The following is a 17,009-nucleotide window of genomic DNA, read 5'->3' on the forward strand; positions in this document are numbered from 1 at the left end:
TGTCCCTTGCCACAAAGTACCGAGGGAAGGGGGGCCCAAGCTGAACTCTTGCACCAGGGCCCATGAGCCTTAAGCTACGCCCCTGGTTGGCATACGTTTTGCCGGATCCCGCAGGCAAATCCGGCGACGGAACTGCTTGCCGGATCACTCTGCCGCAAGTGTGAAAGTAGCCTAAGAAATCTCTGGTCAGTTTGATTCCGTAGGTGTCGGACTTCAATTATGCCCTTTTCTATCCACTTAAAGGGAGTCTGTCACCACTTTTTTGCATGTTAGACCATTAAAATAGGGTTATTTGATCCAGCAAGAACATAAAAACGGTACCTTTGTGGTCGAAAACGGACTTTTCAATTTGCAGAAAACGAACTTATAAGATAATTTTCGGAGCCCTCTCAAGTGCCCAGGGCGGTCTCTCAATCCTTGGAGCCCCAGGCTGGCACCTCCTAAACGGCTGATAACCCCGCCCTCCGTGCGCCTCTGCCCGCCCGTTTACTCCCCTCCCCTGTCCCTTTCCACTGCGGCTGTGCGGTACAAATCGTAGCGGGCGCATGCGCAATGCGATGCCCGCTCCTGGCAGGGCATCGCAATACCTATTGCGCATGCGCCGGCTAAACGGCGATTAGCCGGCGCATGCGCAATAGGTATTGCGATGCCCTGCCAGGAGCGGGCATCGCATTGCGCATGCGCCCGCTACGATTTGTACCGCACAGCCGCAGTGGAAAGGGACAGGGGAGGGGAGTAAACGGGCGGGCAGAGGCGCACGGAGGGCGGGGTTATCAGCCGTTTAGGAGGTGCCAGCCTGGGGCTCCAAGGATTGAGAGACCGCCCTGGGCACTTGAGAGGGCTCCGAAAATTATCTTATAAGTTCGTTTTCTGCAAATTGAAAAGTCCGTTTTCGACCACAAAGGTACCGTTTTTATGTTCTTGCTGGATCAAATAACCCTATTTTAATGGTCTAACATGCAAAAAAGTGGTGACAGACTCCCTTTAAGGAATTGTGTATTTATCGACAGTGCCCTAAATTCTGGATGATTCCATAACATCATCTTTTTGGGTGTTAAAAAAGGAAGATTAAACTGTTTTCTAACCGCTTTGTGTCACGTAGCAAGGTACCGTGTTTTATCTGGGTAGGTAACAAAGCCTACTTAGTATGTAGTAGAGTGTTCAGATTCCAGGGCTTAGCCATTTCTGTCTCTATGGACGACCCCGAGTAATGATCCAATCTAGGCTGTGTCCCATTACGCTTGCTAGGTTATATTTTCTAATATCAGGAAATCCTACACCTCCCCCTAGTAAGTGTATGTCGGGATATTCTGCATCTCTTGGATTGCCAACCAAACGAGCGGAAGGCCTTTAACAGGACTTGCATGTCGGTGTGTTTTAGGAGGAGCGGCAGTGTTTGCATAGGGTATAAGAGTTTACTGAAGCTCATCATCTTCAATAGATGGCAACGCCCCAGGAAAGATTCGACCAAGACATAAGTTCTGAAGTCATCTTTTTAAATAGAGGGGGATAGTTCAATGTATATAGTGAATCTGGCGTTTTTTTTCCTATTTTAATTCCCAAATATTTGATGAAATGAGTTGAGCTATTGTAACTGGGAGGTTATGCCGTAGTGTCTTGGGTGGAGACAAATCCAATAATTCACATTTGGACGTATTAACCTTAAAACCCGATAGATGACCGAAATGAGAGAGAAGATCAAACGGGATTGGTATATCCGTCTGAGGTTGCGCCAGGAACATCAACAGGTCCTCGGCAAAATAAGGTACGTTTTGAGAGTTTTCTGCCCAACAGCCATGCCTTTGATATGGTCATTACAGGTTATTGCTCTTGATAGCGGTCCGCCAATATTTTTGACAAGTATTTGAGATCGTTGTCTATGAGAGAGATTGGGCGATGGGAAGATGCCAGAGTGCAATCTTTACCCTCTTTTGGGAATACTTTAACATATGCCGTGTTCATATCTTGCGGCAATTTTTGGCCTTGTAGTAGTTGGTTATATAGGGATGTGAGGACTTTGGAAATTTTTGGGGCTAATACTTCTTAAAATTCGTACCCGTCTGGGTCTGGCGCCTTTCCATTGCTCGATTTGGCGGATTACTCTCTGGACCTCATCTTCTGTGATAGGCTGATTCCATATCAACAGATCATCCTGCGAGATTTGGGGCAGGAGTAGGGTTTCCAGACACGATTTCCCCTGTTCAAGTGCATCGTTAGAGTTTGAATAGAGGTTTACATAGTAATCTCTCAATATGTCTACTATTTCTTTTGGCTGGTGACTTAGAGTTCCTTGTGCTTTCTTTAAGGCTACATGCACGCAAACGTTGTTTGTTTCCGTGTCCGTTCCGTTTTTTTGCGGATAGGATGTGGACCCATTCATTTCAACACTGTGTGCTGTCCGCATCAGTATGTCTGTTTCGTAGTCCCGCAAAAAAATAGAACATGTCCTATTCTTGTCCGTTTTAGGCATTATTATCCGTTTTAGTTTTTTTTGCGGATCTGCTATTTGAGGGCTGCAAAACACGTACGGTCGTGTGCATGTAGCCTAAGGCAGATATTTGTGAGGAGTGCTTCATGCCTTTTGCTAAAGAAGCTAAAAGCCTCCCCGATTTTTTTATTTTTATATTTTAAATATTTAGCTCCTCTTTTTTTTCCTAACCCATCTGTCATATCCAGCCTTAGCTCCCTGACATTTGGTTTTGGTAATGTTCGAGGGGTGTGATAAATATTTGGTATTTTACTGCATGTATGGTCTATAGAGGGGTGATCACATTTGGGATACCCTCTTTAGCTAAAGTCTTGACCAGTGTCAGCATGGCCCCCAGGATGCCCAGGGCTTTATAGGCACTGATTTCCAAGAACACCTTTATGCTATACTGTAAAATGTACTAGAAAAGGTCTAAGCATTGAAACCAACACTAGCGGATGAGGGCACAGAATGGGCAAGCTACCCGCAGTCAGGTCACAGTCGGTGATCTTTGGAGGGGTTACAAAAATGAAGCACACCCTTTTAGGCCTCATGCACATGGTCGTTGCTCGGCCGTTCCATGCATTGGGGAATGCAATTTGCGGTCCCCAATGCACGGGCACCATCCATGCGGCTGCCACAACGGATCCAGACCCATGTTTTATTTTTTCCCCCCGTTTGCATGAGGCCTTAAAGAGGGTTTCCAGGATTTATATATTGATATATTGGTAATCAATATCAGATCGGTGGGGGTCTGTCTCCCGAGAATCCCGCAGGTCAGCTGTACGACCGTGTCCTGGCCGTGCCCGTATTGCGGCCCAGCAAACGGCGTCTCCGCAATATACGGGCCCCCGCTGTTTTTGCACCACATCACGGATGCGGACCCATTTATCTGCGCCGCAAAAGATTTAGGACATGTTCGGACACATCAAGTTGAATGGGTCTGGATGCATCTGCGGAATTCCGCACAGATGTTGCCCATGCATTGGGGAACGCAAATTGCAGTCCCCAATCCACAGAACAGTCGTGTGCATGAGCCCTAATGGTTATTAGAAAGTCAGTCATCCAGGCCTTCTGTTGCCTATTTCCCCACCAATCCCTACTGTTCCCACTTATTTCGGGAAATTCTCTAAAGACAGAACTTTTTTTTATGCATAAGATGTGCCCCCCTTTTATTGGTGCATTAGGCAGCTGCCTACTTCTCCTGGCCCAACTCCAGCCTCTCCTCGCTGTAAGCATCCAACAGGCAGCGCTTTACATGTTGCTTCCTCTGTCGTCAGGACTTCCCTGCTCTCACAGCAGGCCCCCGACCATTTTTGGGAGACTACTGGATTCCTTCACACACTGCCGATTTTGTTGCCGAAATTTCCGCAACTGAAAAATCGTCTCTGTATCAATGGAGCAGCAAGCACATGGATTTCTGTAGGCCTCATTCAGGAGAATGTAGCCGATTTTTTTCACTCGCAGAAAATTCTGGCACAAAATCCGCGGCGTGTGAAGGCGCCCTTAGATGAGGTATATCACTACGTAGCGCTCATTTGCCTAGTTTTTGTGGCGGAACGCTGTCTGTTTCCATGGGTTAAACCAACAGGAATCCTTGATGCAAATATCCTTCCTGTCATTTGCATTTAGCTTGCAGGGTGCTGTGTTGCACAACAAAAAATAAAAAAATCTTTGTCGAAAAACCGCAACCCATCCCTGAAATGTGCTCTGTATATAAGCAGCTGCTAATAGCCACACGTGTGAGGCCTCATGCACACAGCCGTATGTTTGGTCCGCATCTGATCCGCATTTTTTTGCAGATCGGATGTTGGCCCATTCATTTCAATAGGGTCTCAAAAGATGCGGACAGCACACCATGTGCCGTTCCGCGCAGGGGTGCAGCTAGCCTTTCTGCTACCTAAGGCGAAAATTGAAATGGCGCTTCCCCCTTCCCTTCAGCCCTTGGCCCTTCGGCTGCCCTTCTCTTGCCCCTACCTGGTGCTGAGAGATCGCCTCACCTGGCCTCATTGGTGGTGCATCCCTGGTTCCACGACCCTGCAAAAAAGACCTATTCTTCACATTTCTAGAGGAGTGTGAAAAAAAATATATGGCAGCATGCACTCGGCCGGGATCCATGTTTTGCGGACCTCAAAATGGACGCGATCGTGTGCATGAACCCTAAATGGACCAAGGGTGATCACGGGGGCAGATACTGTTCTGCTCGTCACATTGATGAGTACTACAATCGGCCTCGCCCAACCTGGCTGCTTACAGTAGATCTACGTAAACTCCATGGTAAGTGTAGATAGGATAGACTTTAGGTTTTGTGTCCCTTTAAGTGATGCTGGGTTCTTGCGAAACTCTCCGACTCCGTGTGGAACTTGATTTTCCCCTAAAATATTCATCCTCCCACTCAAAGAATGTAAAATTTCAGCTTTTAGCGAGACCGCTGCCTGGTATTGACATACTGGGTGTGTTGCTGGACAGGTTTTGGTAGGTGTGGCACTGCTGGGCGTGCACGACCCTCCTCTCCGCACTCAAAGTCCCCTTTATAACAGTGCAGTCGCTGCTGCGTAGCCTGTGCTGATTTTTTTTCCTGACCTCCTGCTTGTGGTTCCTGCTGACTTCCATCCGTAAGTATTCCTTGTCCTGAAACTTCGCTTGACATTTATTCTTGCAGCCGCTTTCCATTACTGACAAATTTATTGACTGTCACTGCTGGACTGGCATCGGGAAAGGGGGGAAGATGGCATCATAGAACGGAAAAGGGAACCACCCCAGGGTACACATCGTATCCGTGCAGGTTTTATTTTACTTTTTTCTGTGCAGAAAAACGACAGCATAATACATCGTAATTAGAGATGAGAGAATTTCCGCCTATAAAATTCGTTTGCGATTCGTTTACTGGTAAAAGCAGAATTGCGTTATGGATTTCGTTACCACGGACCATAAAGCAATTCTATGACAGGCTGCATAACGGATCCGTCCGGAGAGGACTCACCTGTATATTGGAAACGGGACGGATATGTTATGCAGGCCATAGACTTCTATTATGACGGAATGAATAACGGAATGCCTCTAAAGGCATTCCGTCATAGAACTGCGTTATGGTCCGCGGTAACAGAATCCATAACGCAATTCATCTACTAACAGTCATCAAAATATGAAATTCGCTCATCTCTAATCGTAATCTGACAAATCTCATATGCGCTTAGCTTTTTACTTCCGGGCGGATTTTCAAATCTGCAGCATGACAGTTTTTTGTGCGATTCCGCACCTTATGCAGAGGGGTTTCCTCCATAGACTTGAATGGTATTGTTATACAAAAATGTCATAAAAAGCACACAAAAAAAACAATAATTAGTGCAGATTTATGTGCGTTTTATTCATGTGGCTTTTCTGCAGACAAATCTGCACCATTGTGTGCAGGTCCCCTTAGGGCGGATTTTGACTCCGTCTTCAAGCGCCAGCTTTTCACACACCGCACCAAGAAGAGTCATGTTGTCCCTTAACGCCACCAGGGATGCCCAACCTGAGGCCCTCCAGCTGTTGTAAAACTACATCTCCCACAATGCCCTGCTATAGGGTAATAACCGTAGATTGTCTCTGTCTCAGCATGTTGGGAGTTGTAGTTTTGCAACAGCTGGAGGGTCGCAGGTTGAGCATCCCTGCTTCAAAACATCGACCCGCAAGTTGCAGCGCTGCTTCACTATTGAAAACAGTGGGAGGCAGACACCGCTGGAAAGTTTCCAAGGGCACTTGGGGGGGGATCTTACCCTCCTATTGGAATATATATATAATTGTGTGTATAAGACTTATCCTCTTAATTGTGCTGATTATACTAAGCCTAATGCAGTGCCCGAGAGGACGCAGCATAATTAAGGGTTAAAAATAAGTGAAACGAGCTAATACCTACATCATGCTTCGCCCCCTCCGGCTCAGCAATAAACCTAGCCTAGTGTATGAATGGGGTGTTCCTAAACATGAGAGAACAGCTCTTCTACTGTTCAGGTCTTCTCATGAGCAGTTCAGATGTACATGCTACTGCTTGTCCTGCTTTACACTTGGAAGGGTAATATATTCATATATGATCCTTGCCTACCCAAAGGGCTTTTCTCTGGATCCGTGTATTGCTGACCTATCCTCACGACAGGTCCTCCATATCACACGAGTGGAGGGTCCGACACCCCCCACCAGACATCAGCTGTTCCCTGCAGCCTCCAGAGCTAGCACTTTAATTGGTGCCAGAAGCACAGCGCCATTCAACGCATAGTGGTCGTACTGGGTTACTGCAGCTCAGCGGCCAGTGTTTGGACTGGGTACTGCGTAATGCTTCATTTCTCCTGTGGTGGTGCATGCACATTACATACAGCAGGGATGGCCAACCTGTGGCTCTCCAGCTGTGGTAAAACTACAACTCCCACCATGCACTGCTATAGGCTGGTAGCTGTAGGCAGTCTGGGCATGCTGGGGGTTGTAGTTTAGCAACAGCTGGAGAGCCACAGGTTGGCCATCCCTGACATACACACTACATCGGGCGAACCTGCAGATTGTGTAAGGTTCGGATGACCATCCAATGGTATTTGACTGCCGATGTCAGGGAGATAAGGATCAGGCATGTTGGATTTCATCTGCCCCATCCTTTTTTGTTCCAGGGAGATAAGTAGAGATTAGCGAGGACTCCCCTGCAAAACGGAATTGGGACCGATTCGTTTTGCAGCCCACAGACTTCTATTATGCATTCCGTCATAGAATTGCGTCATGGTCCGTGGTAACGGAATCCATAGCGCAATTCACCAAACGAAGCGTGAACGAATTTCATAAGCGGAAATTCGCTCATCCCTACAGATAGGCTCTTGCCAGAGGGGTAGGCGGTGGCCTTTTCTCCTCTCCTCATTCACGACACATGCATTCTCGGCTTTAGGCCTTAGCTGAGGTGTGGCACTCAATGTCAGCTCTGACCTAAACCCTTCGGCTAAGTCCTGTATTCCCCGAGACCAAGACACAGATATGTGCTAATCATACGGAATCGCCCGTCTTTCCCTGGGATGGAGACTCCTGATGACAATCTTGGTTTCCACATTACATAACCCATGGGCCTGAAGGAAATGACAACTGACTAGATGTAAAACGGCCACCCTATTAGTAGCCTGGAGATTACAGCTCTTTTTGTATGGCCGCGTAATGAGGGGTTTAAGCAGTATGTGCACCTTTGTAACCGTTGTGCCCATTTTATTATTTTTTTTTAACAAAAGAAAATGAAGCAACTTTGCAAAATTTCAACGAACGTTTTGTGCTTATAGCTCCTATGCGTCTCCATGGTAACAGACTACAAACAAACCCTTTTTTGTAGTCTGATCTTGCGATCATGCCGTTTTCGCTTCCATCTGAATTTGAATGTGAGTAGTACGTGACTGTAGGATCAGGCTGCACAGGGATTTTTTCATAGTCGGTAACTATGGAGACACATAGATTTGCATAGGGACAGGTACTTTTTTTTTTACTGGTAGCTTCTATTAATAAGGGTGTTACTGATATTAAGAATTAGCGTTCCAAGAAATTAAGCTGATCACAAGGTATCTTGCTTCTGGGACCATGTGTTGGGGAACCATGCAGTAAGTGTTCAATTCCCCTGCAGTGCCCCCTCCAGGGGAAATTAAGTATTACATGGTGCCCTTTCAAATCAATGTTCTGTCCATGTAAGGTTTCGTTCACATCTCCGGTCAACGGATCTGGCCGAGAAAGGCCTTCTGGAACTCGCCAGATCCGGCTTTACCGGATTTTACCGTTCACCCCCATATTTACTCTAATGGGATCCGACTGCGATTTGGCCGCTTTCCAGCATAACCCTGCTTTCACACCTGAGCGTTTCTCAAAAGCGCGTTTTACGCGCGTTTTTGTCGCGCGTTTTTTGTAATAGTAAACGCGCGTTTGTGTGATTGACTGCAGTGTCCTATGGCCACAAACGCGCGTCAAAACGCCCCAAAGAAGCTCAAGTACTTGATTATGCGTCGGGCGTTTTACAGCGCGATCATACGCGCTGTAAAACGCCCAGGTGAGAACCATTCCCATAGGGAAGCATTGGTTTTCATGTGTTGAGCGTTTTACAGCGCGTTTGAACGGGCTGTAAAACGCTCAGGTGTGAACTTAGGGTAAATGTCGAGTTTTGCCCAGAGAAATACCTCTGCATGCAGCCGATAAGGGCATTTTTGCTGGAACAGACTGCCGGATGTCTGACCGCAACTGTGAACATGGCTAAATGCATTGATGCGCGGGTCCTCCATAGAGAGACTCTCACTTTGGCTACTAGATGAGTTTCCTGAATGGGGCCTCCACAATTAACCCATGAACTGCAATAGGTTTTATAAACCAGACAAGCAGGAGCCACACAGATACATTGTTTATCAGGTGCCCTTTACAAAACAGAAGCCTCTTTTACCATGAACTGGAGGGATCTAGCTCATGTTCCTGCTGAAGGCCTGTTTATGGGTGTAACCCGACTCGAATTACTACCTACCATGTTATGAGGAGACATCCAGGTCCTCTCCTTCCCCTCGGGCTGAGTTCTTTGTAGACCAGAATGAGTCACCTTGTTGAAATGTCACCCATTATAACGCCTACAGAATAGTTATTTGTAGGAGTATAGAAGGGATATATAGATTGTTAGCCTCGGATCCCGTTCTTCTCGTGTATCATCAACTAGGAAAGGGCAGGAATAATAAAGGAATGGCACATCATAGAACAGATGCTCCAGAAAGTATTAAATGGGCAATGCAAGTAGTTACTAAAATAGACGTGTCAGGAGAGGTGACTGGTCCTCTTTAACGTGTTATGGAGACAGTATACATGCTCCTATGACGTATAGCGGATTTTATATATATATATATATATATATATATATCTATACACACAGATTATAATTTTCTTTTAGTTACAGAAGTTATATAATCTCTTGGGGAAATGAGTTTAAGGTGGAGCTGGTGGTCATTTACGCTGGAAAAGTAAACTTGTTCACTTGAAAGGAACTTTATACCTCCCACTCATGCGCATTTCATCCTGGAGGTAAATGGGCGTTGGAAGAATGCCAATTCATGCCCAAACCGCCTCACCCACATCTCGGTGCCCACATTCCTGTAGGGCCACACCCCTCTTATTCTACTTGTGTGTCTACAAAGAATAATACTCCCATATACTTTATGGGGGCGAGAGCTTTCCCTCTAAACTCCCCCGTAGATGTACATACTCTACCGATCCAAGAACAGTCACACCATGAGGGCACATTCACACAGCCGGGGAAAAAAACTGAGTTAATTGGCTTTTTAAACCCCACACCCTGCAGTGCCCTTAGTATATATTATGTTCCTCCGTATTGTCCCCAGCTTATATAATGCCCCCATAGTGCCCTCATTATATATCATGCCCCCTCACAGTGCGCCTCTGTAGTGCCCCAGTATAAATTATGGCCCCCTTAGTGTACCCAGTATAAATAATGGTCCCCTTAAGGCCCTCGGGACATATAATGCCCCTTGGTAGTGCCCGCAGTATAGATAATGCCCCCCGCAGTAGTGCCCAGTATAGATAATGCCCCGCAGTAGTGCCCACATGATAAATAATGCACCTCATTATTACCCCCAGTATACATAATGCCCTTCAGTAGTGCTTAAATAATTACGCCCTTCATTAATTCCCCCAGGATAAATGATGCCCCTCATTAGTGCCCCCAGGATAAATTATGCCCTTCATTAGTGCCCCAAGGATAAATTATGCCCCTCATTAGGGCCCCCAGGATAAAGTATGCCCCTCATTAGTGGAATATGATTGGTTGCTATGGACAACTAAGCCAGTTTTCCTTTAAACCAATTCTGATAAATCTCCTGTATTCTCTATCAGAACTGCTGTAAAGGAAATCTGGCTCAGTTGCCCATGGCAACCAATCAGATTCTGCCTTTCATTTTTCAGACCTTCTTTGGAAAATGAAACGTGGAATCTGATTGGTTGCTATGGGCAACTGAGCCAGATTGGCTTTACAGCAGTTCTGATAAATCTCCTCCAGTGTGTCAATGAGAGGGGGGATTTGATTTTTAGGTTTTTCTCTCCCTCATATGGATCAGCTGATATTGTTGGGGGACACCAAAAGGAAAGCGTCCATTTCCCTTGCAGCATACAGCACCCGCTGTGGCACATTTATCAAGCTCGCCTGTTTTTAGGCTTCCAATTAGACAGGCGTATTTGCTTCACCTGTCTTTCCTTTTGATGAATATTTATCAAGCACTTCATAAATGAGACTCAGCGTATTGCTATTAGTCTGACCTCTGGTGGTTGTTTCTCAGTATGACCGGTTCATATTCGCGAAGACTGATCTAATTAGTATGCGCGTAAAAATGGGGCGCAAGTGAGCTGAAATTAGGAACAGGTCTTCGTAAAAGTAGGCAAAATGTGGCGCCAACACTGGAGCAGAAATTTGAGTATTTGCAACTAAAACAGGTTCAAAATAAGGCGCCCCTACATAAATGGGTCAGAAAATAGGAGCAAAAGTTGGAAAACTTCTGAAATAGTCTAAAAAATCAAAACAGGCGAATGAGGCCCAAAAGCCTTCAGAACAGGTACATTTTTAGTAGTAAATGAGATTTAAATAAATAAGACAGTCTAAAACAGCATTTTTATATCTAAAGACAGGTGCAGACACTATAGTAAATGTGCCCCATTAAGTTTAATGGTACAATGTACTGTTCCCAGTAGTCCTCCACAGGGGAGGGAACCAGTTTTTCCAGTAACATCCCCCCCCCCCCCCCTTGCTTTAGCTCTAAAGCCCTTGGTTAATGGCTCTCCTGACGTTAGTAACCATGAGAGACCAAATCAGGGGCATCTGTTCCGACAACTATGTTGTGTTGTTCCTCTGTTATTCCACCTGGATATGTATAATTAAATTGACAAGGATGTTGAAGCGCCTGCAGGTAAACCTTAAAGGGGTAGTGGCGCTAATAGAAAAGTATCCCACCCAACAGACATCGCCGTTATATCACTTTCCCCAAATACCACTATTTATCAAAGCTCGCCGATTTCTAAAGTTATTAGCCTACACTACATCCCCGTGGGAAATCTGCTTTGATCTTCAGTTGCTGTAGGTTACGTCCTGCATTGGAGCCTTGTAATGTAGGACATTGGAAACGTCATTGATAAGAACGAGGGGTGTGGTTAGTGTCACATGACCTGCTGATGTCAGGACACATCTCACTGCCCTAAGGCATGAGCAGTCACATGACAAACCACGAAGTAGGATTTAAGCATGGGGGGTAGGAGAAAACTGCAAATGAGGTACATATGAAAAATAAAATCCAAGGATGAATGGGAGCTAGAGTAATTTGATAAAAATAAATTTTAGAGTAAAAAGTTGTTTGACACATCCCCTTTAATTCATATTATTATTTAGGGCCTGTAGAGGACTCTTGACTTTGTAAACTTGTCATGACTACATTAGATGTTTTTTTTTACTTTTTTTTCTATATTTTTTCTATTTCAGAAAATGTCTGACGGCTTTTCGGTAAGTGTGAACACTTTCTACGGGGAGATTTTGGATGAAGCTTTCCATATTATTGCATGGAATATCCATGGAAATTTACTTAGTTTTCCAGGGAAAAGGGTGCAGAGAACAGGGGCGTTACAAGAGCAGTGCTCCAAGTCCTCCGGCCTTCCCCTTGGTACTCAAACTTGCTCATTGGCTTCTAAATAAAATCTGAGATATCTTTGCAGTGGTTCAACATACTGACAAAAGGAAGGTAGCATTTTAATCAGCATGATCATCCCTATCAGACTGAATGCCTGGTTTAATAGGGTTGATCATGCTGACAAATGCTCTTTAAGTAGACCTATCACATTCCATAAAATTGAGTTCTTCATTTGCCCTCTTCTACATTATTCCTAAGAACCCGATTACTTTATCCAACAAATCCTAGGATTTAGTGGCAAAAAATAAGAAAATATATTTTTTTACCAGACCTCAGTGTTAGGCCTCATGCACACGACCGTATTTTGTTTCCTTGTCCGTTCCGTTTTTTTTTGCTGATAGGATGCAGACCCATTCATTTCAATGGGTCCGCAAAAAATGAGGACAGCACACCAAGTGCTGTCCGCATCAGTATGTCCGTTCTGTAGCCCCGCAAAAAAAATAAAAATAGTGCATGTCCTATTTTTTCTTCTAGTTTGCGGACAAGGATAGGCATTATTACAATGGACCCTTAATCAGACCTCAACTCAGACTTTCCAATGAAGTGCGGTGAATACAGCCACCACAACTTTGGAGCGCTGTATTCACCTCTCCCCAGTTTTACTGTACTAATGGGCAGTTCCATAATGGAACCACTCATTAGTAATAACCCTTTAAGACGCACTGCCATTTTTCCCCACTTCTGGTGGAAAAAAGTGTCTTATAGGGTAAAAAAAACATATGGTACTTTTTTTTTTTCCATAAAAGATGGCTGGACCATTGTATATCACAAGCAGTTTTAGTTTTTGTTCCACCCCTACTTCCTCATAGATTGTAATAAACTAAGTTTATTAGACTGTGATGTCTTATTTTGCTTGTGCATATACCCTCTGATTGTAAAGTGCTGCAGAATATGTTGGTGCTATATCAAGATTGTTCATTGTGCAAAAACGTAGTGTTTTGCTGCCAGTATATTTAGTCGTGCTCCGCCGAATCCTGGACTTGGGGAGTGTTTAAGGGTCCATTCACACATCCGTGTGTGGGGATCCGCAAAACACGGACATCGCCGACACTTACACTGGGTTCACACCTGAGCGTTTTACAGCGCCTTCAAACGCGCTGTAAAACGCTCAACACATGAAAACCAATGCTTCCCTATGGCCCTGGTTCACACTTGAGCGTTTTACAGCGCGTTTGAACGCGCTGAAAAACGCCCTACGCTCAAAAAAGTTCTTGAGCTTCTTTGGGGCGTTTTGTCGCGCGTTCCCGTACATAGACTTTCGGGAACGCGCGACAATGGGCGTTCGCTTGTCTCTGTATGCGCGATTGCAAACGGCGGTACAATCGCGCATACAGAGCGCTCCTTTCAGAACGCTCAGGTGTGAACCCAGCGTTAATAGAAAATGCCTATTCTTGTCCGCAATTGCGGACAAGAATAGGACATGTTCTATATTTTTCGGGATCGGAATTGCGGATCTGCAATTCCGGATCCGGGCAGCACATCGTACTGCCCCATAGAAATGAATGGGTCCGCAATTCCGTTCCGCAAAATGCGGAACAAAATTAAATTGCAGACGTGTGAATGGACCCTTATGCTACGCATTTTTTTTCTCTTTTTTTAACCAGCTCGATGATGCATTATCTGGTCAAGGAAATGCAAACGCCCAGCAATCACACAACCTGAATAACCCCTGGGGAGGTCAAAACCCTGGACAGCAGTACCCAGGATTCCCAGGACCAGGCCAAGCCCAGCAGTTCCCAGGACCAGGCCAACCCCAGCAGTACCCAGGCCAACCCCAGCAGTTCCCAGGCCAACCCCAGCAGTTCCCAGGCCAACCCCAGCAGTACCCAGGAATGCCTGCAGGTGGCCAGCAGTACCCAGCATATCCAGGTTTCCCAGGGCCAGGGCAGTCATACCCAGGGGCTCCAACTGCAGGACAAACAGTACCCTCAGCACCTTCTGGTCCAAGGGTAAGTCATTTAAAAAAAAAAAAAGCCTATATCTGTAGCTATTACAGGTCCATCAAGTTCAGCCTTTCTCGGAACAATATTACGACATTGTTAGAGTAATTATAACCATCGGTGCCATTTGGTATTAGGTATACATTTAGCAAATTTTTAAATGCTGATATTTACTACCTCCTGGGTAGGGCATTCCATAGTGCGACTGCTGTAACTGTAAAGAATCCTTTCATATACTGATCTCCTTTCTTCCCCATATAAAGTATTCCCCATAATCCTTGCTAAAGTCCTAAGAAGGAATAAATCCTGTAGTTTCTTTTCCCCCCAAGCTGAACAAGCCCTATTGTTCTGGTCTCTCATTATAAACAGGGCCTCCTAGTCTGCTCGTCTCTTAACCCTCTCTAGCTCTCCTCTATCCCTTAGAGCAGGCATGCTCAACCTGCGGCTCTCCAGCTGTTGTAAAACTACAACTCCCACAATGCCCTGCTGTAGGCTGATCGGGCATGCTGGGAGTTGTAGTTTTGCAACAGCTGGAGGGCCACAGGTTGAGCATGCCTGCCTTATAGCATGTGGGGCCCAAAACTAAATCCCATATTCAAGATGTGGCCTCACAAGGAATTTATAAGTTAATAAAGGGGTAATATAACATTGGGATCTCTCTTCTTGCGCACCTTAACATTTTATTTGCTTTTGCAGCTGCTGCCTGACCTTGAGCACTGCAGCTAAGCTGACTCGCTATGCTTTCTGTTTTTAGGTTATGATGGAGGAATCATGTTTAATGCCTCTTTCTTTTTCTTGTAGAAAGTACCATGTGAAATACCCTTGCCCTTGGGGTGCACAAAAGGACTGCTGTTGAATATCAGTGGCGTACCGAATGGCAAGAGGTAAAATAGCAATATTGTCTAATGTCTACACAGTTCATAAGTTTCAACTTTCAGACAGACAGACACCAGCCTCTGGAACTGCGCAGTTTGGTGCATATAAAGGGATAGCTGGAACCCCACATGTACAGAAATAGCCTCAAGAAAATACAGTGCCATCCACATACCACTGTGCAAAGGGGCTGCCGACATCTCCCCTTACCCTCATGCAGAAGATTTTCCACTTTCAGGCATTGGACTTGGAGGACGGGACAACTATACAAGAACCTGAACCGGTCAATAATTAGAGGAAGCAGGAGGAGCAAGGGTGCACAGAGTGGCTTGGGACCACCCTATGTGCACTTGAAGGACTTTTAATCCATATGCAAATAAGCAGTTCTCCTTAATGCAGCAATGGATAATGAAGTGAAATCTATCATTACTTCACCCTACAAGACATTGAGACTGCTGTAAGGGCCGTTTTAGACTAGTGTGCGCGATCCGGAAATCACGCTCCGTGTGTGTTAGTGTGATCCTCCGTTCTGGACACACTGCTCGTCTTGCAGGAGCGCACGGCCTTATACTGATTTATAATGCTGTGTGCCTCTGCATGACCTTTTTGCTACAGAATCATAGTGACAGCTTTATGTCGGTATGATCCTGCAGAAGGAAGGTCATGCAGAGGCACATGGCATTATAAATCAGTATAAGGGTCCATTCACACGTCTGCAATATCGGGAACGGGTGCGGACCCATTCATTCTCAATGGGGCAAGAATGGATGCGGAGAGCACACTATGTCCGCATTTCCGGAGCGCGGCCCTGCCAAAACAATAGAACATGTCCTATTCTTGTCTGCAATTGCGGACAAGAATAGGCAGTTCTATGGGGGGTGCCAGCCGAGTGTATTGCAGATCCGCAATACACTACGGACGTGTGAATTGACCCTAAAGCCGTGTGCTCCTGCAAGATGAGCAGTGTCCAGAACGGAGGATCACGCTCGTCTGAAACAGCCCTAACAGTGATTGTTCTGGCGACACCTGCTTTAAGTATATTGGAATCCACCCAAACACTGGATTTATCAGATGTCTTTGCAGTGAGGTTAACGACTTGTATTTTTTTTCCAGGTTTGTTATTGACTATAAAGAAGGAAATGATATTGCTTTCCACTGCAATCCCCGTTTTGATGAACGGCCTAATGTCCTTGTGCGCAATTCAATGATTCGTGGTGTATGGGGAAAAGAGGAACGTGAATGTCCGAAGTTTCCATTTCAGCAGGGACAACCATTCAGGGTAAACATGCATAAAAAATGTAATATTTCTGTGCTGACTACTTCCTTCAAAGGGGATGTTCGCACCTTATCTAGAGCCCCCCCAGCCCCACTTGCAGTAGTAATCTCTTACCCGATCTGTGCCTAGAACCGGCTTTACAGGTCCCGGGTCAACATCTGGTTTGACTCTGTGACAACAACTGCAGTGACATAATTTCTGGTGACTACAAGTTATCCCACATTCACTGGATACAAGATGACTCAACAAGCAGTGGGGGGTCTGACCTGTGGGACCCCAACCGCTCTCAAACTGAAGATCCCATTTGCCTGATCTGATGGAGTGCAGGTCAAGTATATGTTCTCACGGGGGGGGTCTCAGGGATCAGTCACATCTCTGGTGGATGGATATTTTAGTAGCGCTTTAAGGTTCGTATTATATATATGTAATGACTTTTTTTTTTTCCCCCCTCAGCTTCAAATTCTCTGTGAACCAGAAGCCTTTAAAGTGGCTGTGAACAACGAGAACATCTGCCAGTACCAGCACAGGCTGAAAAACTTAGCAGGGATTAAGAGTATATGCATTGCTGGTGACGTCACCATCACTGACACTTCCTTAACTACAGTGTAATATAATACAGTACCAGTCAAATTGCTGAGCCCCCCTTGCAAGTGAATCAGCACACATGTAGCACTGCTGTAGAAACTTATATTGAGAAGCTTAAAAAAATATATATAATAAAGTTTATAAAAATTAACCAGATGTTG

General features: G+C 45.4%; 1 protein-coding gene across 1 annotated transcript; it reads left to right on the forward strand.

Annotated features, from left to right (window-relative positions):
• Positions 1 to 4,943: 4,943 nt before the first annotated feature.
• LGALS3 (galectin 3) lies at positions 4,944 to 16,999 on the forward strand. The gene is made up of 6 exons (XM_044272079.1): positions 4,944 to 5,082; positions 11,970 to 11,990; positions 13,779 to 14,123; positions 14,916 to 14,998; positions 16,101 to 16,266; positions 16,717 to 16,999. Exons 2-6 carry the CDS (start codon positions 11,973 to 11,975, stop codon positions 16,870 to 16,872), a joined length of 768 nt encoding a protein of 255 aa, XP_044128014.1. The 5' UTR covers positions 4,944 to 5,082; positions 11,970 to 11,972; the 3' UTR covers positions 16,873 to 16,999.
• Positions 17,000 to 17,009: the final 10 nt, after the last annotated feature.

Source organism: Bufo gargarizans, chromosome 11, assembly GCF_014858855.1.
Source record: "Bufo gargarizans isolate SCDJY-AF-19 chromosome 11, ASM1485885v1, whole genome shotgun sequence".
In the NCBI taxonomy this organism is placed as follows: Eukaryota; Metazoa; Chordata; class Amphibia; order Anura; family Bufonidae; genus Bufo; species Bufo gargarizans.

Coding starts and splice junctions, on each gene's coding strand:
- LGALS3 (XM_044272079.1), top strand. Junction 14,124..14,915: donor CAGCACCTTCTGGTCCAAGG/GTAAGTCATTTA, acceptor TTTTTCTTGTAG/AAAGTACCATGTGAAATACC. Junction 16,267..16,716: donor AGCAGGGACAACCATTCAGG/GTAAACATGCAT, acceptor TTCCCCCCTCAG/CTTCAAATTCTCTGTGAACC.